Source organism: Galeopterus variegatus, unplaced genomic scaffold, assembly GCF_000696425.1.
Source record: "Galeopterus variegatus unplaced genomic scaffold, G_variegatus-3.0.2 Scaffold1374, whole genome shotgun sequence".
NCBI lineage: Eukaryota > Metazoa > Chordata > Mammalia > Dermoptera > Cynocephalidae > Galeopterus > Galeopterus variegatus.
Window position 1 is genome coordinate 208,657 of NW_007727485.1, and position 27,848 is coordinate 236,504.

Consider the following 27,848-nt stretch of genomic DNA (forward strand, 5'->3'; position numbering starts at 1 on the left):
TACTAGTATTAATGAAGGGGAATATAAGCATAGCCAAAATCAGATAATCCAAATAGTCTGATCTGAGACTGCATTTAATTTTTTTTTGCAATCATCTGGATTGAGTCATGTTCAAATTTACAGTCCCTGAATGGCCACAAGAGGGAGAGAAGAGATGAGAATAAAATTACTTGAAGAATCTGAACCAAGGTTAAATATTCATTAAGGATAACTGAATGTGGACTACAATGTTTTCCCAAACATGTTATTTTCATAAGCTGATGTAACTATATTCTGAAACAATAACCAAATACAAAAGGACTAACTCTCAACTTCCAGTTTATAGTTTAAAAAGAATCTCTTTATTAAACCTGTTATAATAGGATACATTTTAAAAAATGTAAGTACAAAAAAATTCTGGAAGAATTGTCACCAAAAGTCTAACCAACAAAGTTATTTTCCTTTATTTTTGCTTCTCTGAATCCTCTCAGTTTTTTCTATAATAAATGTGTATTTTTAAAACCTTGAGCAAATTTTTTATATTCCCTTTTTCTACAAATTTTATCACAGTTCATGGACTATCAGCTAGGATCCTGGACAACTGCTAACAATATTGTTTCCTGGGTTTTACTGCAAACTATGCTGAACTTTTACCACAGTAATTTTTTCTAAAGGCATTTCCTATTAACCAGAGTTAAAATGTGACCGCTGGTAAAGTCAATTTTAGATGAAAACTGCACAAAGAGCCAAATGTCTTATAATTAAATCTTTAAGTTAAAAAGTGAATACTCTATGCAGCATAAGACAAACCATAGCGCTTACCTTTTAGTTTCCCGGTTTGGCAAGAACTATCAAATTCCTTTTTAAAAGAGTACACATGTACATTTTTAATTTGGCAATTCCATATTCAGTGAAAATCAATTCAGATTTTAATTACTGTGGAATTTTGACAATTCTAGCAATGACAAAGCTGAATTTTGCTGTTATCTATCAAAAAGCAAATAACATTATAAGATTTCAAATACGTTTAACCTGGTAAAAATGAGAATACGATTCAGTCAAGAACATACCAAATAGTAATGCTGTCTGGTCATACTATTGCTATCTAGTCAGATGAGTTTCTCTTTAAATTTTTGTAGGCCCTAAATGTTCGGAATAAATATAGCATTCACATAATACTATATAGTCCATGAAAAGAGTATATTCTTTTATTGGTTTTTATTTGTACATGGCAAGTTTCAACTTTCAATAATAAAATTCAATAAATTTGATTCCTTAATAATAAAAACTTGATTTACACATTATTTACATGTTGCCAAAGTCTACAGCCATACAAAACATCACAAGGATTTGACTCCATGCATGGTACCATCACGCAGGAGGGAGCTAATCAAGTAACATACATTCAAAGATTAAACTGTAGATCTGCACAGTGTATTTGGCACTCTTCATTAATATTATAACACCTTCCTCTCAGGTATTCTTAAGCCTTAGTCGCAACATACCAAAATTTGCTATTCACATTAAAACCAGCATTTAAACTTTATAACAGTAATCAATTAGTCTTAAACAAAACACAAGAGTAAGGAATAGAATTCAAACCCTCTGACTTCTTCCTATGCTCCAAGCTGCCATCATAAAGTAGGCTTAATATGGTAATTTTTCCATTGTGAGGAGTGTCAAGAAGAAAAACTTTAAAGACAATATCCTTCAATACACATAAAGACACACACTTTCCTTTAAAATTATCAGTTCTTCTTGAGAGTGCAAAGGGAGCCCTGGTGATGCATAATTTGTGGTGATTTAGGCAGGAATTATAAAATGACCAATGCCACTCAAGTTGTGGAGATTGTACTAGCAATTGAGCTCATGTAGAGAAGGTTCTGGAATGCCTACATCTGAGTTCACAATACTTAGTAACTTGTGTAAATCTCTTCTTAGCACTTCAACAGACTGTCACAGACTCTAGATTTACTATGATGTGTACACTGTTATAAAATAGAAGGAGAAAATAAAAGTACAAAAACTCGAATTTATTAAACTTTTAGTGACTTGGGCTATATATCCCAATGGGTAATTTATTTGACTAACTTCATTTGATCACATGTTAAATCCCTTCACTTCAATTGGGCCCATTAGGTCTAATTCATTAAAGCTATATATATGCTCTAGAATGTTTATAAAAGATTTACATTTATCATGTTTATAAAAGGCATAAATTCAGTCTTAAACTAAGGCAAGAAAAAGCCTCAATAGGACATGGATCACAGTACAGGGAAACAGAAAATCAGAAATTCTCTGATAAAGTTTAGATATGTGGTAGCTTCACACAAAACTTTTTGTAATAAATTAAGACTTAAAAAGTCTTACAATGTACAAAGGACTATGATGTGCAAAGTAATGTCACTGGACCAAAATTTAGTTTAATCATTTTTATTTCAAGTATATTTTAAAAACCATAAATGGGGTTTTATAATCCAAACTCAAAACACTTATTCTTCATAGCTTCAGAATTTGACAAGCAATTCCAGACCATGCTTTCCAAATCTAGTATTCTTTACTATTTTTCAGACTTCTGAGATCTAGTATTTAAATTACTCCATTCTAAATGTACAATTTTAGATAACTATTGTACACTTGTTGATAAGAGTTTTCTGAAAACAGTCCATCAAATATAAAGAATAGTTTCTGTCCAAGGATCAGCAACGAGGGAATACTAAACACCTATGAAGAAATCATTTATTCATTAAAAAAAATAACAGAACCAGTGCTATTCTCTGTCATAAAATGGAACATGTAAAGCTAATTTTAAATATTTTTGTAGACTTTGGTAATATTTTATTCCCTACACAGGTCTCAGTCCTACTTAAAGACCTTTTATGCAAGGTCACCATCAGGATTTCTTGAGTAAAAATCCTGGTTATTAACATGGCCCTAAATGTGCTATTCCAAAGAGGAACAGGTTATTTTTGAGGAAAAGAGCTGCCTTGGTAACTTTCCTCAAATGTTTATCTTAAATAAAAATCGTTAATGAAAATATTTTTTAAACCACCTTTGGATACTATATAACATACTGCTCACCAAACAAAAAGGAAATCAAAACTTTCTTTCCTTTTTTAGGAAATTTTCTGCCTTTACTTTTAAGATTACAACTTATTTACCTTTTTTTGTTTTTCTGACTGCCTAATTCAATATTCAAACTTTTTAAATTCTTCATTTCAATGTAGTAAGAGTTCTTTTTCAAATGATCCTTACAACCCAGAACACAGACACAAGAGCAACACTCTCAAGTCACACTGTTTGACTACAACAAAGAGATGAAAATGGACGGATATTTGAAAACAGGTATTCCCTCTGCTCTGAAGGTGAGCAAACTTGTTTAACACACGAGCAACACAGAACTCCCGAGCTCTGTCAAACTCAGAATGCTTCCATTTAATAACATATTATTCTTAAAAAGTAAAGTTTGGTCACTAGGAAAGAATGAACAAAAATGATTCCCCTCCGTGCAAACAACCACCAAAACATCTCTAATCACCCCCTCTTCTCCCCACAAAAACAGGGAAGTAGCAGGGGCTGAAGACTTCAAGTCTTAAATCTCAGCTCCTAAAACATGGCTGCTATTTGCTCAAAGTTGCAGGTCTCTGTATTTCCTTCTCCAATACTTCCCCCATTTATAAGTTTATTTCCATACATACAACATGTGCACACACACACACACACACACACATTCACCCTCAAGTAAGACACTTTTTTGTATTTGTTGATAAATTATGAGAATATGAACTAGGTGTGTACAGGGTTCATAGGTGCTTTGTAAACATCAGAGTCACTTGGGTCCTTTTCTCTAAAAGCCTGAAATCAAATTATCCAAGCAGGGATCACTACTTTCCCACACGCTGTTCACAGGCTGCATATTGACGAAGGGCAGAGAAAAAGTCCTCATAACTGATGTTTAGGTAGGAAGGCAAAGAGCTGAAAAGAAAGCACAGGGAGAAAACAGCAGTTAGATGATACACCGTAATTTGGTAGGGGGAACCAGAGGACAATGACCAAAAGAAGTTAAGGACAAGTAAATTATAAGCAAAATATGACAAATCATTTCTACTAAAAGACTGTTAAACTCACTATGAAACAGTTCAAGTAAAAATTAATCTGCCCTTCTTTCCACAAGAAGAGAAAAGCAACTTGTAGTGAGTTAGAGATACATAATCTGTTTAAAGCATAAGCCTAAGTGAATGCAAAGGTGGAGATCTGCATGTAAAGGATCTCATTCAAATCCCCTTAAGAACTCCCCTTGGTCAGAGTGAAGACAGCACTATGTGGACAGTTTATGAGAGCCAGGCTTCACACTGAGCAGAGGGGCACAGCATCCCCAAGTGATGATATACTGGAGCCATGTGGTGAGCAAACAATAAATGAACATTTATCTCCACCATTTCCAACTGCTCAAGGGGGCAATTACAGTGTGAAGACAAGAACTTTAAAGACAGAGTGAAGACACATTTTAAATACTTAAAATAATTTTCAATAATTAACATGAAAAAAAAGCTTCTAATTTATACAGCTTTATAATGAGGCTTAGAAATTCCAAACAATATCAGAGCCAAACAATGTGCCAGAGTACAAGAGTCACCGCCCCCACCCCCCAAAAAAGGATTGAATAAACCTACCATGAAGAACTGCTGCCTGTCCCTGAGGTTCTCTTTAGCTATGCTTTCCTTTATCCTTCCTGACTGCCAGAAATGCTGTAACAAGTCACCCACTTCCCTCCAATTCCTTGTCATCTCTTAATAATCTCTGCTATCAATCTTATGTCTTATTCACTCTACTGAAATGATTTCCTCAAAAAACACATTTAATGACATTCTTCTTCCTAAAGCTTGCTTCAGAGTCCTCGAGCTCCCCATTTTCCTAAGTCTTCCTCATTTTACCCTCTTTATCAACAGGCTCATCTCCTATCACTCTCCAAGAAGCACTATTCCATGAGTGCCACTACTCCTCAGAGGTTCAGAAACTGTCTTGCTATTTCCCAGTCTGTTCTGCTAGGGCCCTGCCATTCATTCCAAAATGATTAAGACATTTTTCCTGCCACCATGGTGCTCAGCCTGGTGGAGTGTAGACAAATACTGAACCAGCATCAATATAATGTGACAGATATATATACACAGGTCCATGGGAGAGCCTGTCACGTGCTACGTATCTGATGTCTATTATCAGATTTAAATCTTCAACTCCACATAAAAATGTCCATTTTACAAATATAGAGAAGTTTAAATAACTTTCTAAAGTCATATTATTGAACTGCACAGCCAAGATTCAAGATCCATCTGTTTTAAAACATACTCTTCTCTCCAAACCACTCCCAGTGTCACAAGGTATCAATACTGCCAATCGTGAAGCACACATGAAAGGCATCTTAAATGATTTGGAAAACCCCTAGAGAAAAACAGGTAAGAGAAACATATGTCCACCACAAGAAATCCAGAGTTTGGAGATCTGAGTTCTAATTCCACTTTGTCACAAGCTTGAAAAAGTCTCTTCCTCATTTTCCTCACCTATAAAATGTGGAGGTAGAACCAGATAATTTACAGTCCTTTTCAATTCTAACATGCTATGTGTTCTCTTCTGCCTCTTTGACACTTTTTTCTTTCCTGTCCCCAAGCTTGAAGAATTTCTTAAAGGACCCTTCCTACACTTTGGAGACACCCTCTATTTTCATAGTTTCAACTACTTCCTAGGTACTCATGATTCCCAAATATACATCATTAGCACTGACTTCTCACCCAAGCACCAATTCTACATCTTCTTCTGTCCTCCTGTTTCCATCTAAATAGAGTATGGCCTCAAAATCATCTACATCTTCCCTTTGAAAATCAATACTCCCTTAACTGTCTGGTTTCCCCTCTATAACATCATAATTCACCCAGTCATTTAGTCTTTAAAACTTAAGAGTTATTTCATTTCTTTTCTAATTTTTAACAATTAGTAAAGTGCTAGGCCTGTAATAATACTTGGTAAATACTGCTCATGACAGAATTTGTAGTATTTTCCTTCTAAGATCCAGAATTTAAATATATTTTAAGGCTACTAAGTCTCTCCCGTATTCTACATCAGGGGTCGGCAAATACAGCCCATGAAAACTTGATACTTGTTTTTGTAAATAAAGTTTTATCAGAACACAGTCACACCCATTTGTTTACATATTATCTACGGTTGTTTAGCTATACTAGCTGAGTTGGATAGCTGCAATAGAGAGGAGTAGTTGCAAGAAACTGTGTGGCCTTCAAAGCCTAAAATATTTATTATCTGGCCCTTTACAGGAAAAAGTTTGCCAAACCCTGTTCTAAATAAGTAATTTCATTCCTTTCACTGTATTCTCCCCTGAATTATAGTTATGGCCTCTTCACTTGTCTTTTTACCTCACTCTTTTGCAAATCCAAACCACTCTAGTACATAATTGCCAAGCAAATCTTCCAAAGTCACCATTCCCACATTATCCATAGGCTCAACAGTTTCCTACTGCCTATCTACTGTTACACACATTCCTTATATTGGCATTTAAAGCCTTCCAAACTTCAACTATTTGATTTCATACTACTGCCTAATACTGACTCCCTGCTCTGGTATGCCTATTTCTTTAAAACGAACCCCAGCCTTTCTTTTGTTTCCTTTCCAGCCCCTATACTTCCCAACTTTTCTCTAAATACAAAAATTCTACTCATTTTATATACCCTAGATCAAATCATACCTTTTCTGTAGCCTCAACCACTATGGCCCACAGAGATATCTCTCACTCCTGATCTCCTAAGATAATTAGTGTCAATGCCAAACATCTAGAAAACCATATACTCTTCTGTGTCTATCTCATTTATGTATATCTTTATTTTACCACTGATACTATGAAATACCTGAGGTAAAGGATCCAGTATTATAATTCTTTGGGAATTCTCACCAGATCTATACAGTACTGGGCTCAAGAAACACTTGCTGAATTGAAACAAAGTCAGTACACTATTAATTACTTACACAATCTCAGTCAATCTGATGTGCCAGGGAAGAAAGCCTAATGTGCTGTCCACAGGACCAAACTTCAATACTAAATCAGGATCAGGGATACCATGTGAACCTTGGAAATAAAGAAATACAAAAAATTTAGTATGTTCTGCTTACCAAAAAAAAAAAAAAGATCAAGGGCAAAATCTGTTAATCAAATTGGCTTCTTATGCTTTAAGTATATGTTCTCCTCAGAAGCTTTATCTGTATGTTTCCATGCTCCCCACGCTACTCCCCAACATATACTTTAATATCAATGTTCATTTCAAATGTGGAAGTTTTCTCAAAAGTCCATTTAACTGGATTAGTTACCTGATAAGGAGGGATAATCCAACTCCCACCCTAAAATCAACACGTATCCTCCAAATCTCATCTATCTTTCAAGACTCAACTTAGAACATGACTTCTCTTAGCATCCTGGGAAAGACACTGCTTGAAGGGCACAATTGCTGATTCTGGCCACAGAATCAAATAACTTCAGGGAATAAAAAACAATTGAAAAAGTCTCTACTTTCCTTCCCTCCCCCATTTCTCCCATTTTAAAGCTAGGGACCCAGAAAGTCCAACTCCTGGATATAGAATACAAATGCTTTCAGTGTTCCTCAGAGACCGAGCAACCTTGGAGAGGAAAAGTAGACCGTATACCTGCTCCACAAAAGGCATGACCATTTTTAATCTGTTTTATGAACTGATTTCTATAGGAGACCTGGCTTGGGAGAAAAAGGGATAAGGATGTTTCAACTGCTTTAAAAAGGTTGAAGAGTCACTGGCATAATGGAAAAGATGCTATAACCCAAAAGACCTAGGTTCTAACAGTTTCTAATATTCTATTTTGCCACTAACTTGCTTGTCACATGATCTCTCCACAGGGCTCAGTTCTTTCATTTGTCAAATAAGGAGACTGGATTAGGCAAGCCCATCAGCAGTAATATTGAAGAATTATTTCCCTAACAAAGTCCCTTTAAAATTTGGTAGAGTGAAGGGCTGGCCAGTTAGCTCACTTGGGAGAGCATGGTGCTCATAACACCAAGGTAAAGGGTTTGGATGTCCTTACTGGCCAGCTGCCATAAAAAATAAATAAATAAATAAACTTGGCAGAGTGAACGGACTTGGCAGAAGAACATATATTCCTCTGCCACCTAAAAAGTAATTCTCTTTAGTAAAAAATGACAAGAAGGAACTCCTGACTAGTAATGATGTGAAGAGGGTGACAATTAAACAGCATAAAACAAACCATTCGAGGGCACTGGATATTAACCAAAGGCAGACAATTATTCTTTGAAAAAAACAAAAACAAAAAAACAGCCAGAGCTTTAGGTAAGAATGACAAGAGTCTATGACCTTCTTGCCTGGGATTGTTCCCAACCCCAACACCTCTATCCTCAACGAATTAGAGAAAACTGTAGTTTTACCAGCACAGTGCTGATGGCAAAAACTAGATTTGCTGCTTGCTGCCAAAAAACATAAACTCAATTTGAAACTAGAGGGTGTGAGCAGGAAAGAGAGAGAGCAACGTTTAAAATCCATGGTTTGCCAGCTAAAAGTGGGAAACTCAAAAGAAATGAATAAGGAAAACCCACAGCTTTACTAGCCTGAGGTTGCAGCCCAAATGAGAGCAAGCAATACAACGGCCAGAAATTTAACAGGGAGATCCTGGAAATAAGCGTTCAGATAAACTCTCACACATCCATGGCAAAAACCAAGGAGACTTGAGAACTGGGAGCAATTTTGAATGCACACTCCAATACCACAGGAGATTACAGATGCCTTGTGTGTCTGAGCATAACCAGTGTGCAAATCATTGGCTGACCACTAAGCTAAGGAGACACAGAAAGCCGACAAAAAAAATAAAATTAAAAAAATCCAAAAAACAAACTAAGCAGAGACAGCAGTAGTCATCTTTATTTATAGACAACATGACCTTGTGTTTAGAAAATCCTAAGTCTCTATAAAAAGAATTACTAAAACTATTACGTGAATTTTAGCAATGCTGCAGGATAAAAAATCAGTATTAAACAATCCAAAAATAAGAAAAAAATATTCCATTAACAATAATATCAAAAAATAAAATACATAGGAATAAATTTAACAAAAGAAGAACAAACTCGATGCACTGAAATTACAAAACATTGTTGTGAGAAAAATTAAGACCCAAATAAATGGAGAGACATGCTATGTATGCTCATGGACTGAAAGACTCAATACTGTTAATATGTCAGTTTTCCCCAAATGGAGCTACAGATTCACTCAATCCATATCAAAATCCCAGCAGAGTTTTTCTGGAAATGAAAAGTTGATCCTACAATTTATGTGAAAATGCAAAGAAGCCTGAATAGTCAAAACAACATTGAAAAAGAAAATCAAAGGTGAGGGACTTACACTACCTGTACTTGCTTACTATACAGTAAACTACAGTAATCAAGACAGTTTGTCTTTATAAGGTCAGGCATATAGACCAATGGAACAGAATAGAAAGCCTAGAAATAAACTCACGGATTTATGGTCAATTGATTTTCAACAGAGATACCACAGTAATTCAAGGGAGAAAAAGACAGTCATCTCAACAAACAGTGATAAAAGAAAAAACTACCATCCTCTACCTCAACACCGTTGACAAAAGTCAAAATGAATTATAGACCTAAATGTAATAGCTAAAGCTATAAAACTTCAAGAAGAAAAGACAGGAGAAAAAAATTGTGACTTTGGGTTAGGCAAAGATCTCTCAGAAATTGGACACCAAATAAATGATCCATAAATTGGATTTCATTAAAAAAATACAAGACATTAAAAGAAGCCATTAAGAAATCAAAAAAGTAAGCCATGGACTGGGAGAAAGTATTTGCAAATCATACATCTTATCACTGATAAAAGACTTGTACCCAAAATATATAAAGACCTCTTAAAACATGATCGTAAAACAAACAACCCATTAAAAACAGGCAAAATAGTTGAACAGACACTTCACCAAAGATACATGTGACAAATCAGCACATGAAAAATACTCGTTAGTCATTAGGAAAATGTGAATTAAAACAATGAAATGCTATTACACACCCAAACCTGACAATACCATGTCTTGGCAAGGATGTAGAGAAACTAGAACCCTTTTCATTGCTGGTATAGATGTAAAACATACAGCCTATCTGGCTGTAAACAGATGTTAAATGTACAGCAGTTTGGCAGTTTCTTAAAAAGTTAAACATTCACTCACCATATGACATAGCAATTCCACTATTAGGCATCTACACAAGAGGAAGGAAAACATATCCACACACAGACTTGTAAGTGAATGGTCACAGCAGCCTTATTCGAAAACTGAAATGTACATCAACTGATGAATGGATAAATAAAATGTATCTGTATATATATATATATATATACATATATCTGTAAAAAAGATAAATCTGTAAAAAAGAATACTACTAACCAATAAAAACTAACAAATTACTAATGCATTCAAGATGGATGAACCCAGAAATATTATGCTGAGTAACCATAAAAGACTGTGCATTGTGTGATTCCTTTTATATAAAATATCTAGAAAAGACAATAGTTGGAAAGCAGATCAGTGGACGCCTGGTTTGGGTGGCAGGAGTGGGGACTGAATCCAGTCACAAGGGAACTTTGGGGGAGTGTTTGCTTCTGTCAGATTAATGAGTTAACCTAAGGACTATGTACATTCTCTTTTATCTTGAGTCTACAATCCCTGAAGGCAGCATCTGAACTCAACACCTTAGTACTTTTTCATTGACTACCTTAAGGCCACCTTTGGGCCCCACGCCAGCTTCATAAATTACTCTCTAGTTGGGGCCAACACGGTCCAGAAAACTGGCAACATGTTAGTAACCTTTGACCAGAAAGCCCCCACAGTTATTTACTACTCATTGACGTTGAATGTAGTTAGGCAATGAGAGTAGAGAATACAAGAGTGGGATAAGAATTGAGTAGTTAATGAAAATAAGCAGTTAGTGAGACCAATAGGTAATGGATACTCTATGTGAATGAATGAAAAGTATGAATATTTGAGATATGAAATAGGGCTATAGGTGTTATCAATGGACATGAATTTTTTAGAGATTGCCTTTCTTCAAAAGGATCAAGGATAATGCTAGTGAGCAGAAGGACCATAAAGTTAAGGGAAAAATTTCCTAGAGCAACTCTAGAGAAAATAAGCAAACCAAAGCCTTTTATAAATAGCTGAAGAAAAAAATAAAATGTTATATTTGATATAAGACAAACACAGTGGTATATTTGGTACAGTATAACAGAAGGAATACTAAGAAGGAATAGGTTATGTTCTTGGGATTGCCTCATAAAAACCTACTGAGTTCAAACTTGATAAAAAATTCAAACTAAAAAAAGGGAGGAGAGGGAAAGGAAGACTGGCAAGCAGAAGTCCTATTTGCAAGAATATTCATCACTGTAAAAAAAAATCCTCAGAAGTCCTCACCTTTACCATTAAGTCCTCAGGCAAGTAAGTTGACTACAAATTTCATTACCTCAAAACCATTTTCAAACTTAGGACTTTAAATTTAAAAAATATAACAAAAAAAATCAAGTCTTTATAGTGTGAAAGGAACGAAAACACTTTCATACTGTATCCTTGTGGTACAAAACTAAAAACATATACACATATGACTTACTAAGTAAACTGTTTAACATATCTACATCCAACTCTGTGGATCTCTTTTGCTGCTGGGCTACTAACTGGCAAAAGTCCTGAGCAGCTCTCACAATATCTGCTTTTCCATCTTCTGGGGACAGCACCTTCACTGCCAAATGGCAATTTAAAACTAGAGGGAAAAAAACAAGATATTTAGAAAGACACCCTCTTCTAGATGTATTTCAAAATCCATTTTAAGAAATATTAAGTTCAAACTAAAATAAAGGTACCTTTCTTATACAAAACAAGAATTCTTTAAGCCCTTCAACTTTAACATCAAAACATACTTAGCTATTCTCCCCTGAAAGGACCCATGCACCCAAAATACATTTATACATATATTGACATACCACCTTCTTTTCAAATGACCTTGTATTGTAACTAAATCCTCAAAAAATACTGGAATTTTAAGTATTGGCTAGCTAACAATTTTTACTCATCTAAAATTCCATCTACAATCATAGTACATTTATCAGTAACATAAAAGAAAAAAGTGAAGATTGGAGAAAAAATTATGTCTCAATGGAATATGCACTGTCTATAGCACACACATCTTATCAAATTCTGATTCTATGGGAGCTACTTTATAACAGATAGGTTTCTAGGAAGCTGATAGCAATGCAAGATTCTTATCTACGGACATGCAAATTCTTTCTTGTCTGGTAGATGTTCAATTATCTTCCCTCTCACCCCATAAAAAAACGGTTTTACGTCTATTTACATATTCATTTCAATATTACTGAACGATAAATGTGTCATTCTTTGGGTTCACTGGTAAACCAGTTATAAAATCTGCCTGGTTAAATAAAATCTTTACCACATGTTCGCTTTTCAATATCTGAGAATCATTATTTTATCTTTTTCTGGAAATTATCTTTTAACAAGATGAAGAGGGAAGAGTAAATCTCATTACTGAAGATGTTGACAATAAAAGCTATAATAGAGCAAAGTGAATGAGTGACAGAATTTGTCTTGAAACACAAAACACACATCTTCATATGTTACGTGTTCAATTTTACACTCACGCTTACCTTGATCATCATTACTATTTGCAAACTCTGGTGAGTATTTGGAACAATCTAGGCCAAGAAGCTCCTGCTGCTGTTTTAAAATTTCATCCATCAATCTAGAATTATTTCTTTTGAAAATTCCTTAAAAAGAAAAAAACACAAAAAAACAAGTAAATCACAACTAGGCCAATTTACCCTCTTCAATGATTAATGGATGCTCATTGTGAAAAGAACATAGATCTAGAACTGAACAAATTCCAAATAAAGAAGCAAAGGAAAACACAACAATAAAATTTTGTTAATACAAGAGTCTGTTAAGGTTAAGGTCAAAAAGAGGACAGGGATAACTACTCAAAAAAAAAAAAAAAAAAGCCCCTTTTCTTTAAATTCTATTTCTAACTAAGATATCAGTATCTAACCAGTCACCCAGGCATACTCTCAACTCTCTAGCATTATAACCACCCCCAAATACCCTATTAATGAGCTAAAAAAAAAAAGCCCATTTATCCATTGCCTGCACTGTTCCAAGCCATTGCCTTCTTTATGATATTACAACCACCTTCTAATGGGTCTTCCTGCCCCTTCTAACAAGTATCACTAGATTAACTACCAGATTAATCTTCTTTGGATACAAATTCAATCCTGGCACATTGCAACCTCAGTATCTTCAATGGCTCCTAAAATGCCTAGTGTATTAAGAACAAACTGCTCAGCTCAATATTAAAATTCCAGCCCATGTTTCCATGCTGGGTGGATGGAAGTAATTTATGTGTATGAAATAAATGAACCTTTCTATTTCTCTATAGCACTCTATCCCTAGAAAATTAGAATTGCCTTATGTCCCTCAAAAACACATGGAATGACTCCAACCTCCAAACTTTGTATTACCTTCCCAAGCCCACAGCTGTGAAATTCTCTTAATTCTTCACAGGCCAGCTGAAATGTCACCTACCTTCAAGAGGCCTTTCCTAATTCCCCAGCCAGATGTGCCTTATTTCTCCTCTGACTCACCCTCACTCCCCCTCCACATATACACATTTTTTTCAAACCCCTTAATAAACTAGTATTCTAATTTTTATTATAATTATAGCTTAATCCCCCCCTACTGAACTGTATATAGTCTTACTTGTGAACTGGTGAACCTCTGTCTTACTCATCTCTTTTTCCGTAAGCACCTTCCACATAGCAGGAGTTCAGTGTTTATTTAATAAACTGAATTACCAGGGCACAAAGTGCCACTAACAACAAAACCTGAAGAAACAGATCACTGAATGGAATTTTTAAAAAAGATTCCAGGAACCTCTCACAATAAAAGATACTTCCTTATTGCACACAAGCAGAAATTCTGTTAAAAAGGAAGAGTATTATAGAGGCACTGTTACAAAGTATCTTTTAAAGACTTTCATAAAATTATTATAAATAGAACCTTTGTCTCGAATGATTTGGATGAAGAGATGAAATTTAAAAGTACAGTTTCTGATAAGTGCTAAATGCAAAGACAAGACAGATTATGAGCAAGATGATACCTAACACCTCACAGCTTGACCCCTCTCCATCCAGAAATCTGATTATACTCTATGGTACTTACCTTACTAACCCATAAACAATATTATCAGCTTACAATTTCCTTCATGATTCACACATGTCTACTCACATGATACAAAAGAAACAAAATAAGATATGAGTGGCTTTGACTGAAATAGGCTAGGCAATTCTTCTAGTAATATCACAGAATATGTAGAGATTTCTTTTTCTCGTATAACTCATCCTGTTTGTTTTCTAAAATCTAAACAAAAGCCAAAATGATGGAAAAAAATAAACTATCACCAAAGTCATTTTATGTAAAAGGAAGTTGAGACCACATTCTTTTAGAAATAACTGACTGAAGGGAAAAACACTTAAAAATACTCAAATTTTCTGAGAAAACTGTATTTTACAGAATTATATAGTACTAAACTTCAAGAATTGTTTTCTCCTGTTCTTTTACAGATGAGGAAATAGGCCCCAGAAAAGTCAAGCAACTGTCCTTGACAAAGCACCTAAGAATTTGGCCTGAAATCCAGGTCTCCTTACTTCTAATTATTCAGGTTCAGTAACTATTTCTAACTGATAAAAGAGCAAGGCTAAACTCACTTAACTATTAAATAAATTTTGAATTGCCCTCAAAAAAAGTTAAACTCTATTAAACAAATGAAACTGATCTTTTTACAAATGAGTAGTATCTTTCGAAAAAACTAAGACTAGAGCTCTTCTTAAAAAGGCTTTTAAGAAGATTTCATAGCACAAACAGATACTTGAATTCTTTAAGAATCACCTGGGAATCGAAAATAAATTTTTGCAATAATGATTTAAAGAATTTTTACATTATATTTTGTTGCTCTATAACTATATCTCATGTACTTTCAATTTCCCAAATGTAAACTATTTGGAATATATGTAGAAAAGATATATAAAAGAGCTGCTTTTGAAAACACACACACACAGACAAGAAAACCTTCACTTGCCATGAAAGAATAAAATATTATTCTAGGAAAACTGCGCCTCGGATAGACTACAATGTTTTTGTTATTTCTTGATAAACATTTAGCTATGCACTCTGGGGGCCAAAGTTAGGCTTCTTTTTACATTCTAAGAGACATTTATTTTAAATTGTAGTATTAAAAACTATATAAGATGTTCAAAGTTTAGACAATAAGGGAATGTCCCCTAAACTATCATCATAATGAACTATTGGAATATCCCCAACCTTACCATCATAGCACAGCCATTTCCACTTTTCAATATTCCCTAATATTTGTCCACATGTATGTGTAATCCTGTTATATATGATTATGCGATTTCATATTCTGCTTTTTTCATTTGTATATCATGTATCCTACCTTGGTGTTAATCTCATGGTTATTTTAACAATTGCATTATTTTTTAAAAAATGGTCTTTGCTGATTTTGTTCAGTTCTTAAAATATAAAAATCAATATTTCCCCAGCTGTACTATTACGTGGATCACTCTATTGCATATTCTCTCAGCATTCAGGTTTCTCATCATATTCAAGGAAAAGAAAAGCTCTAGTATGAACATAAAAAATAAGTGGAAAGAGGGGTATTATACTAGTTTGAGATCAGAGATGTTGGTAGCGACCATAACATGAAAAGGCCTGTGGGCCTTGGTAATAAATAGAATTCCAATAAAAAGAATTCCAAGTACAATGAGAAGCTGCTGGAGGGTTTCAGTCAATTTGAATGATGTTATCAAAAAAGATGACTTTGCTGGTAGGTGAAGAATGGATTATGGCCAGAATAGAACTCAAACTTAAGTGGCTGCAATGGAGACTAAAACAAGTGGCAGATTTGCCATATATTCTAGAAGTAAGGCCAAGAAGGCCTGTTGATAGATTACAGGTGAAACATGTTATAAGAGAAGACTCACATACATATATCTAAGTTTTTAGCTTGAGCAACACAACAGAAGGTAGCGATATTTTCAGAGATGGGGGAAAACTGTGAGAAGGGCAGTTTTGGAGGGAAAGATTCAAGAGTACTATTTTGAACATGTCAGGCATTTAAGATGCCTAAGAAAACAAAAGTAGAGATGTTAGATATTAGGTAAGGAGCTGGACACAGAAGACTGGAATCACAGAAGAGATCAGGGCTGAAGATACAAATCTGTGTGTCAGCACACAGATGACATCTAAAGCTATCAGACTTGATAGATCATCTGGGACTGGGATCAGCAAACAACAGCTTTGGGAATACAGCCACACATTTATTTATGGCTTCTTTTTGGCTACCTTGGCAGAGTTGGGTAATTGAGATAGAGTAAACAACAGAAAGACAGGGATAAATATACAGCTCAAAACTCTTAGGACACCACAAATTTAGAAGTGGAACACAGAAAAAGACAAAAGGCTCAGAAGGAACAGGCAATGAGAAAGGAAGAAATCGAAGCATATGTGGTATCATAGAAGTCAGGAGCAGAAAATATTTCAAAGAAAGTAAAATTACATATGCCCAGTCTATACTGTATTCGGAGACCTTATTGGAGTCTTTTAAAATCTCTACTATATGAGCTAAAATGACTTTTTGGAATTACTTATAGCTTTCAATAGTTAGTCTACTCTTACACACAAGCATGTACACATAAACTATTACTGGGTAATAAAGCTATGATATACATACTTTTTTCATATTAAGTGAACCAAGTAACAATCTTATCTATATTCTTTAAATATTTACTCTTTTAAAATTTATCTGAAATGTATAATCAATTCTGTAAAATGAGACTTTTAAAACACGCATTTAATAAATCTTCTTTTAAATCTAAAATTAAAATTTTTACTTTATTCATTTTCTTCTACAGAAACAGACTTTTAAGAAATATCTAACAGAAAGTATTTAGAAAAGCAAAGGAAGGGAGAAAAATGAGATAAACACTGAAATAATCTCTCATTATAAAACGCCTCATTAGCTATGGAATTAAAGTAACACTTATTTTGGGCTGGCCCAGTGGCGCAGTGGAGAATGCGCCGCTTGGGAGCGCGGCAGCGCTCCCGCCGAGGGTTCGGATTCCATGTGGAGACCGGTTCCTGCTCACTGGCTGAGCGCGGTGCGGGCGCAACACCGAGGGTTGCGATCCCGTTACCGGTCAGTAAAAAAGACAAAAAGGAAAAAAAAAAAAGGATAAAGTAACACTTATTTATAAATAAATCTATTCTTCAAATTGTCTTAGGTTTTTTCTTTTTAAACTAGACACCTGAGCAAGTTACCTAGGGGTTATCCTCAATTAATTTCTCTAATAACCCAATTATAAAACTATTAGAGGACAATCTTCAGAGAAGAAAACATATACTTATGGAGGAATTATTTAAAATGAAAAAAAGAATCTGTTAAGATTTTATATGACTGAAGTATCACAACAAAATAAACCATAAAAAAATAAATAAGCCATTAAACTATTTTATTTCAAGAAAGTCTCAGAATACCTCAGAGAACAACAAATTATACTGGAGACACCCGCAGTCCTAGGCAGGAGCCAAGGATAGCCTCCTCCACCTGGAAGCAGGCAAAAGCAGAGCACACCCGGAATACTAGGCAGAAGCTGAGGGCAGCATCCCCTGCCCAGAAGCAGGCAAGGAGCATGCAGAAAACACTATTTCCACACACATGGCCCACAACAGCCGTGGCTGAGCAAAAGTGTTTGACACCATAGCAGCAGCCAATCCACTGTTCAGGCAGCCTGCTGGACACTCAATTGCACTGACACAAGGACAATCACCAGCAGAGATGGGAAAAAGAGGAAATCTCTCTCCTCAAAGCCCACTCCAGAGCAATAAAAGAATCAACTGCTCTACTAGATGACCAGACATCAATGTAGAGATACTAGAAATATAAAAATCAAAGAAAATATGACACCACGAAAAGAATGCAGTAATTCTCAAATACCTGACCCAATAGAGCAGGAAACCCTTGAAATAAATGACTGAAAAGGAATCCCAAGCAAGAATCTTAAGGAAATCCAAGCAAGAATCTTAAGAAAGAAAACTCAATTAGATACGAGAAGATTCAGTTAGACAACATAATGAAATGAGGAAAAAAATCCAGGATATGAAGCAGGAAATTTACAAAGAGATTATATACCTTAACAAAGAATGTAGCAGAACTCATGGAACTGAAAGATTCATTCAACAAAATAAAAAACACAACCAAGAGCTTAAACAGCAGGCTAGAACAAGCAGAAGAAAGAATTTCTGATCTGATATGAAGCAGGAAATTTACAAAGAGATTATATACCTTAACAAAGAATGTAGCAGAACTCATGGAACTGAAAGATTCATTCAACAAAATAAAAAACACAACCAAGAGCTTAAACAGCAGGCTAGAACAAGCAGAAGAAAGAATTTCTGATCTTGAAGATAATCTTTTCGAAATAACCCAGGCAGACCAAAAAAAAAAAAAAAAGGAAAAAAGAATTTTAAAAAATGAAGAAAATCAAAGCAAGCTCAAATGTTTAAGCTTAACTGCACAAACATTCAAACAACAGGTGTTGCAGAAGCAGGGGGAGAAAGGTAAAGGCATGGAAAACCTATTCAATGAAATAATAACAGAAATCTTCCCAGGTATAGGGGAGACACAGACATTCAGATCCAAGAGGCTCAAATCTCCAAACAGATTCAAGCCAAAAAGACCCTCTCCAAGACACATTATAGTTAAACTGGTAAAGCTCAAATACAAAGAGAGAATCTTAAAAGAAGCAAGAGAAAAGCATCGAGTCACCTATAAGGAAGCACTTATCAGACTAACGGCAGACTTTTCAACAGAAACTCTACAGGCCAGAAGAAAATGGGATGATATAACCAAAATGCTAAAAGAAAAAAAACCCTGCCAGCCAAGAATACTGTATCCAGCAAGGCTATACTTCAGAAATGAGGGAGAAACACTGTATTTTCCAGACAAACAAAAACTGCAGGAATTCACTACTACACAGACCAGCCCTGCAAGAAATCCTCAAGAGAGTCATGCATATGGAATCTGAAAAACGATAATCATTCATCTTACTAGCTATAGTTCTGCTCAAACTCTCTGTTTTTTCATAAGTCAGTCTTGGTAGGTAGCATGTTTGTAGTAGTTCATTCATTTCATCTAGATGATCTAATTTGTTGACCAACAATTATTCATAGTATTCTCTTATAATCCTTTTGATTTCTGTAAATTTGGTTGTAATGACCCCTCTTTCATTTCTGATTTTAGTTATTTGAGTTTTCTCTTTTTTCCTAGTTTATCTAGGCAAAGGTTTGTCAATTTTGTGGATCTCATCAAAGTACCAACTTTTGGTTTCACTGATTTTCTCTTTTTTTTTTCTCTTTTCTATTTCTTTTATCTATGCTCTAATTTGTATTATTTACTTCCTGTGCTAGGTCTGGGCTTAGTTTGTTCTTCATTTTCTAGTTTCTTAAGGTACAAAGGTGATTGTTGATTTGAGATCTTCATTTTTATTAATGTATGCATTTACATTAAATAAATTTCTCTTTTAGCAAAAAAAAAAAGAGAAGAAAAAATCTGGGCTGGCCAGTTAGCCCACTTAGTTAGAGCATGGTGCTGGTAACACCAAGGTCAAGGGTTCAGATCTCTGCACCAACCAGCTGCCAATAAATAAATAAAAAGAAAAATTGTGATGCTCAGCCAGAGTGAGGCAGAGCTGAGTTGGAATCCTGCCTGAGACGCCAGCATATTTGTGAACCTCAGCGTATGTGTGACCCTCAACATATCCCTTGATCCCTGCGAACTACAGTTGCTATGGTATCTACTTCGTGGGACTATGCTGAGAATAAATGAGATAAAATTCGTCTTTAAAAAAAAAAAAAAATATATATATATACATATAAATGACAGCACATGAGACACATGAGAGAGCTCTTGCCATTTTTGCCATGTGATACCCTGCATTGCCACAGGACTCTGTACAGAGGCCCTACCAAGAAGAGCCTCACCAGATGTGCCCTCTGGACCTTGAACTTCCTGGCCTCTAAAACTGTAAGAAATCAATTTTGTCTCTTTATGAAAAAATAAATAAATAAAACCTGGATGGGAAGAAGAGAAAAACCAGAGGCAGATAACATGCAACAGTCCTAATAAAAATCTAAATGTGAAAACAAAATTGTTAATAAAGCAAACTTTATTTTAAAAAAATAATAATGTGAAGATACAAGGGAAGAATGCCATGTGAAGATGGAGGCAAAGATTGGAGTTAGGCAGTTGCAAGACAAGGAATGGCAAAGATTTCCGGAAACACTGGAGCTAGAAAGAGGCAAGAAAGGATTCTCTCCTAGAGCCTTCAGAGGGAGCATGGCCCAGCTTTCACCTTGACTTCAGACTTCTAGCCTCCAGAATTATAAGAGATAAATTTCTGTTGTTTGGGGTAAAAACAACGACAACAACAAATTATATTGGAATTAGCGCACTGTAGAAAGGGAACAGATATATACATAACAGTGGCAAAGTATGACGGAATGAGTGCTGGGACTTAAGTCCCAGCTCTTCAGCATAAGAGATGTGAAAAATGAACAAGCCATGTGGGCTTTCTCAGCCTCTGACTGCACATTTTAAAAATGAAAACATCTTCACAGACTCTGCTCAGCTGAAAAAGTAATAGTTCAATAAAGATCAGGAGCTCCATAAAATTAAAATTTAGTTGATTAAAAAAGTGTGTCCTGTGATTCAAAGGATGAAGGTTTATACTGGTGGTATAAAGAAAATCCTATTTGCATTTAAGTATCATTTACAAATAACTTCTATCACCTGTAGATAAGTACCTCTTTACCAAGGCTTTAAGATGACACAATATAATCACGAATAGTACTAAAAGTAACTATTGTGATCACATTCTCTTACCAGTGGTAATTAATATAACATAATGATTAAGTACAAATGCTTTGGAATAAAATGTGGTTCAGATTCTAGATCTGCTCCTTACTAGAAATAAGTCTTGACTTTTTATTTTTATTTTTTAATTTTTTAATTTTTTGTCTTTTTCCGTGTCCGGCAACGGATCGCAACCCTCAGTGTCGCCCCCGTACTGGACCGGGACCAGCAACGGGATCACAACCCTCGGCGTCGCTCCCGCGCCTCGCTCAACCAGTGAGCGGGAACCAGTCTGTATGTGGGATCCGAACCCTCGGCGGGAGCGCCGCCGTGCTTCCCAAGCGGCGCACTATAGCAGTGCACCACCGGGCCGGCCCAAGTCTTGACTTTTTAATTCTCAGTTTCTTGATATGTAAATCTGCTAAAGATTTAATGCACTTTTGTAGAGTATCTAGTATGGAGTAAGAACTCAAGGAAGGAAAATTATTATTAAGATACTACAGTTAAATAGAAGGGTACTCAGAGAATGAAGTCATTTCAAAAGTTAACAAAAACAGGATATAGCTTTTCAAAAACAGAATAAGACTGGGGATTGGATAGTTGAGAGAGGCTACCCAGGAGGTAAGTTAGGATGAATTTACAAAAATCGATGATAGCCTTTTGACAGGTAGCTAGCCCTTTGCCAAAAAAGGAGAAGAGGACATTCCAGGACGCTGAGATAAATGTGAAATTCTGTACAAGAAGTGAACTACATAAAGGCGAATTTTAGGAATAGAACATTCCCTCACATGAGTTTTCACATGAAGACAAGCACTGTAGGTTGTACTGTTCAACATATCAAAGGTAATCACATTTATATTTGGGATTTCAATACTCTGGCCTCTCTGTATATCAAAATAAGTATAATATTACTTAATAAAATCATATTTCCCAACAGCATCTGTGTACATGTATGAATAAGTAAACTAGGGCAAGTGTTCGTTTTCATTCATTACTTTAAGGTTTCTGGATATGAGTGTTGGAAAATAGAAACTGCAACTCAGTTCTTACGCTTATCTAGAGGAAATGCAGCCCCATCTTCAAATTCAAGGAATACATATTGACTACCCATTACATGCCTAACACCAAGCTATACTCTGTAAGAGAAGCAAAAATGGGAAGGACAGATAGCATCTGTGGAGTTTATACTCTAGTATAAATCATATAAAACTCACCAAGCATACAAAGTTCATGCAGGACATAACACATGACCCAAGAAGTGTGTGGCTTTGCCTGATAGAAGTGCACCATGGAACTGCTCAAGGTCTCCAAGGACAAATGGGCCCTCAAGTTCATCAAGAAAAGGATACACATTCGCACCAAGAAGCAAGAGGAGCTGAGCGATGTCTTGGCCACCAGGAGAAAAACAGCTGCCAAGAAGTACCGAGCCCCCTCTCCCCTCTGTGCAGAACAAAACCTTTGCAGAAAAAAAATAAGAGTTGCCCAGGTCCCACTCCCCTAATTCTGTCTGATCAGTAAGTGTGTGGAATCTGTATTTCTTATGAGCATCCCCCAATGACTCATTCATAGGATACAAACTTGGTTTTGAAAAATACTGGCACATAGCAAGGTTCCCAGCATGACACAATACAGCAAGGCAATAAGAGGTTCCATCACTGAAGATAGCAATACACAGGAAAATAACTTGGAGTTAGGTGTATTTCAATAAGACACAGGCAAGTATAACATCCCTAAGGCTGTAACATCAAAAACCACTTAAGTCAAAGTCATGCCCCAAACTCTGGTTTTTGTACCATCGCAGTTATGCTAATTTCTTAAATTTTAATCATGTAAACAAAAGCGCCAAATCTCCTTACTAGATTCTAAGCTCAAAAAAATTCCTTATCACTGAGAAAACTGCAGTTTCTGATAAATGAAAGAATTAATGGCAGAAATTATTATATTCAAGAAATACTGCAGGTAAATGAAAAATAAAAATATCAGTTTGCTGACAGAGTCAAATCAAAGTAAATATCAGTAGATTTTTTAGTCTAAGGATTAAATATAATCTAGATCCAACCATAATCAGCATGAATACTTATTTACAGATTTTTGGGTGATGGGGTGTAGGGCAGGGAAAAATGTAATGTAGCTTGTCTCCAAAATAGCTGTCGTCAATCTCCCCACACCCCTCCACCTTTCCACACCAACTATTTCCCATTGAGAGGTAAAGTCTACTTCTCCACTTTCTTGATTTGGGGCAGATGTGTGACGTCTCTGAACAAGAGAAGATAGCAAAAACAACACTGCATGATTTCCTAAGCTAGATCACAGGAAGCCTTGCTAAGCCTTTGGCTAAGTCTCTGGGAATACCTGCTAGAGGAACTGAGCTACTTGGTAAGAAGTCTGATTACCCAGACGCCACTATTAAATAAGGATGCCCATGCTAGCCATGACCTCCAGACCATATGAAGATAGAGATGACCAACCTGCCCTCATCTATTCCAGCCATCACAAAGCAGGCACTAGACATATGACAAGAAAGCTTTATGTTCCAGATGCTATTTGACTCCAACCTATGAGTGACCCAAAGGAAAGACTGCCCAACTGAATTGGGCCAACACATAAATTAGTGTATTACAACACGATGCCTTGGGTAGATTTCTACAAAGCAAAAGATAACCAGAACAGTTGTCCAAGCCTTTAACCTCATTTCCCAACTTTCCATTATATAAACTTACCTGTTACGTTCATTGTTCCCAATATTCAATGCTATTGTTCAAGCTAGTCTAATAGAAATGCTGCCACTGGGGAATTCTCCATTCATGCACACAGAGAACACTGTACTGTTCATGCAAATCCAAATTCTACCTATTTTTGTTAGGTCCAGCTCAAGTGTTACTTCCCTTCCTTACTAGGGACATATGGAGGTAAACCTGCTCCTCATAAAATTTTCCCTTTTTCTCTCACATAAAGTCTCTGACATTAACTTAGCACTTCTATATTAGCTTATGTTAAGTTTTAGTAGACATTCTACTTGAGTGTAAATTCCTTAAGAGACACCATTTCTTGTACTTTGTATCCCAGTGCTCTATACCACAGTAGGTACTGAATAAATGTGGCATTTATGAGTATGTTCATAGCATTTTTTAATAAGTTAAATATCTATATAGAAATAAGCGTAAAAAGAAGTTTATTAGAAAAATACTGAATAAAGTTAAGTATCTATAAGTATTTTCCCTAAAAAAAGGCCAATATTTCTCACATACCCACATGGTTTGCTCTCACCTCTTTTCAGGTCTATACTCAAAGGTCACTGAGGCTTTCCTTTAAAACTGCACCCGTTCCTACACCATTGACTTTGCTCCCATCAACCTTCCCTCCTTTATTTTTCTTCATTGCACTTACTATACCACATACTTTACCCATTTATATTATTTGTCAGACTCCCATTAAAATCTAAGTTCCGTGAGCATAGAAATTTTTGTCCGTTTTGTTCACTGCTTCCTGGAAGAGTACCAACTGTCACCTGTTGTATGAATGAATGAATCAAAAACAAGGCTGGGTAAATTGAAGATCTCTCATTTCAAGCAATGAAATTATCCCTTATCTCTTAAAAAAAGAAAGAAAGAAACTGTTTTTATAATAAGAATAAGATCATCTAAATTCATGCACTGAAAATGCTACTTTCAGTTCTCAGTCAAAACTTGGTTTGGCTTGACTTCCTCTTCATTACCAATCATTTTTCTTTTATCAAATATGACACGGGATATTTCTAAATCACATCAGCAATTCAATAACAGGAATTGACGGAACAAGGAAGTGTGGCAATATTTATACTCTATGCTAGTACACACAGTCACCAAGTCAAACAATTTAGCTATACATTTCCCTTCCCTGCTGGAAGACAAAGGTACTTGCTTTAAAAGAATCACCTGGATATAAGTTAATTACCACATTGCTTAATATCTTTAACTAATTTCCATTTCTGCTTCAGTTAATTTTTTCCCCAACAATATTGGTTGCATTGGTTTAGGCAAGGAATGTGTCACCTCCTAACAGTCTCATGATTTCTACTGGTTTGCTAAGTTTTTTAACAAGTTCCATAAAATGTCAGTCCCTGAATATATTAAACTCTATCCTACAAGTCAAACCATCATTTGAGGATGACAGGCTACTGAGTCATGATATTCCCTGCTGGCTGCAAGGAAGATGATAGGGAAGTCAGAGATTACTCTTACCCTGTAAGAGTTACTGTCTGACCTAGACCTATCCTTTCTGACAAAACCCTGCACTTAAATCTACATATCTGACAAAGATTTAAAGGTAAAATCAAGTTATAGCTTCTCTAGAGCATACTGGTAATTTAAGTAATTGAAAGAGAATAAAACATTCATTTTCTTTCCTTTATACCAATACTTCTAAATCATTCTTATCAACACATCTTTACCTTTAAGGAAATTCCAAAGTTTTCAGGATTTGATTGAAACCGAAACCTAACATTTAGAGCCTTCCTCAACTTGATCTCCCACCTATTTTTCTATGTCCTGTTTAAATCCCATCTCCTCCTTGGCCGGCCCAGTGGCGCTCTGGAGAGTGCGCCCTCCCGCCGAGGGTTCAGATCCCATGTGGAGACTGGTTCCGCTCACTGGCTGAGCGCGGTGCGGGCACGACACCGACGGTTGCGATCCCGTTGCCGGTCCCCGGTAAGGGCGCGACACCGAGGGTTGCAATCCCATTACCGGTCAGTAAAAAGACAAAAAGGGGAAAAAATAAATAAATAAATAAATAAATCCCATCTCCTCTACATGAAATTCAAGTTCCTCCATTCAGAATTTCTCTCCTCCCTTCTCATACTACATTATTCCCAACACTTATCAACCATACCACCTATGTGATTATGTGCCTACCTCCCCACGAAGTTGAGAGTCCGTAGAATTAAGTGTAAGATTCCAAGAGATATGCCTAGCACAATGCTTCAGGCTAGCAGCTACCCAGTAAGTGTTGAATTTTTGTACTTAAGTTCCCTACGGTGAAATGCATTCCCTCAATCAAAACCTATGGGAGAGAGCTGGAATCAGCCCAAATGTCCATCATCGGATGAGTGGATACGGAAAATGTGGTATATCTACACAATGGAATACTACTCAGCTATAAAAACGAATGAAATACTGCCATTTGCAACAACATGGATGGACCTTGAGAGAATAATATTGAGTGAAACGAGTCAGGCAGAGAAAAAGAAATACCACATGTTCTCACTTATTGGTGGGAGCTAAAAAAATAAACAAATTAATTCACCCACAAACACACACAAAAACAAAAAAAAACCGGGGTCGGGTGGGGTGGGGAAGAAGATATAACTACTATACTTTTTTTTGAAGTTGTTACAACAAGCAAACGGAAAGGACATTCTTGGGGGGGAGGGGAGAGAGGGAGGAGGGCGGGAGGTGTCGGTGAAGGGCCATAATAATCATATACATTGTATATTGACAAAATAAAAATTAAAAAAAAAAAAAAAAAAAAACCTATGGGAGAACAATTCTATCAACTATTGTGCCGGCCACTGAGGATCAAGGGTCACACACCATCCCAGCCTTCCAATAACAGAAGAGGATCATTTGCCTTTCTGCCTATCCAATCTCTCTCATACTTTTCATAAACCCAGTTCAAATGCGCCTTGGCCAAAACCGCTACCATTCGCAGTACCTACCACACAGCCCATTCAAATATCCTCCACAGTGTGCGACTTAACAAGAGTGCCTTGAACCTCTCTGAAGAAACACCGTGATGTTATTAACAGGCAAAGAAGGTGAAAAAGCACAAACTGGCTAAAATATCAATTGCCACATTACTACCTTTGTGACCTTGGGCAAATCAGTTAATGTTTTTTATCCTCACTCAGCTCCTTCTTTTGTGAAATAAGGGAATACAAACACCACCTACCTTACTGGGGTATTAAAAAGAATAAAAACTCTTTTTTAAACGCTAAAAAGCAACTGAATCAAATCCAGGGACTTAGAAGGTGTTCAATAAGGCTGATTTCCCTTCCTCGAAAGCAAGAGCACCGTGATCTGCACATAGGGCCGCGGGGACGCCCGACCTCGCCGAGTTCAAAGGGCGGCCGTGTGCTGCACGCGCGGGACACACCTGCCAGATGTGCGGTCTTCGCGGTAGGAGACACCTCCCAGCACGCCCCCCAACCGGGCCTCACCTTGATGGTCGTAGACGCTAATATAGGAGATGCCCACGGCCATACACCACACCACGAGGCTGGCGATGTCCGAGAAGCTGGGCTCCTGCTCCTCCTCCGTGATCACCAGGCCCATGTGCACAGGCAGCTTCGCTAGGGAACGGCCGTCCGCGCGCCAGCGAACCCGGGGGTGGGCGGCGACCGAGCCCGGCCCCCCGCGCGGGTGCCGGTGGTGACGGCGGTTCCTGCCGACAGCCGGGGGCTTGCGGAGCGTGAAGCCGAGCGGCGCTAGGACCGCAGCGGAGGCGGCACGACAGCAGCGCCGCCAGATCCAGTTCCAGGTGCCGAACCGAACGCGGAGCCAGGAGGTGAGCGTGCGGTGCAGGCAGAGCAGCGCATGCAGCACCCGCCACACCAGTTCGTACAGCCCCGTCATACTCTTGTGGCGCTCGGGCGACCTCCTCTCCCTCTCGCCCACAGCCGCGGCGCGACGGCCTTTTACCTGCCCGTGCGGCCCGCGCGGTCCATCGCTCCACGTCTCCCCGCCCCCAGACCCTTTCCCACCGCCAACACTTCACCTCGCCCCCGCCGCCATCTTCCTCCTCTCAGCAGCC

At 36.8% G+C, this 27,848-nt stretch overlaps 1 protein-coding gene across 1 annotated transcript; it reads right to left on the minus strand.

Annotated features, from left to right (window-relative positions):
• Nucleotides 1-318: 318 nt before the first annotated feature.
• NUS1 (nuclear undecaprenyl pyrophosphate synthase 1 homolog (S. cerevisiae)) lies at nucleotides 319-27,848 on the minus strand. Its single transcript, XM_008576620.1, has 5 exons — nucleotides 27,256-27,848; nucleotides 12,730-12,849; nucleotides 11,679-11,828; nucleotides 7,009-7,108; nucleotides 319-3,954 (listed from the first exon to the last, which is right to left on the minus strand). The coding sequence occupies exons 1-5, from the start codon at nucleotides 27,668-27,670 to the stop codon at nucleotides 3,864-3,866; spliced, it is 876 nt and encodes a 291-aa protein (XP_008574842.1). The 5' UTR covers nucleotides 27,671-27,848; the 3' UTR covers nucleotides 319-3,863.

What these genes read in the sequence shown, in the direction of transcription:
- NUS1 (XM_008576620.1), bottom strand. Translation starts at nt 27,670, where the DNA reads ATGACGGGGCTGTACGAACTGGTGTGGCGGGTGCTGCATGCGCTGCTC. An exon ending in TATGTTAAACAGTTTACTTA is followed by an intron (nt 7,109 to 11,678) that starts GTAAGTCATATG and finishes TTTATTTCCAAG; the next exon opens with GTTCACATGGTATCCCTGAT. An exon ending in ATCAGATTGACTGAGATTGT is followed by an intron (nt 3,955 to 7,008) that starts GTAAGTAATTAA and finishes CTTTCTTTTCAG; the next exon opens with CTCTTTGCCTTCCTACCTAA.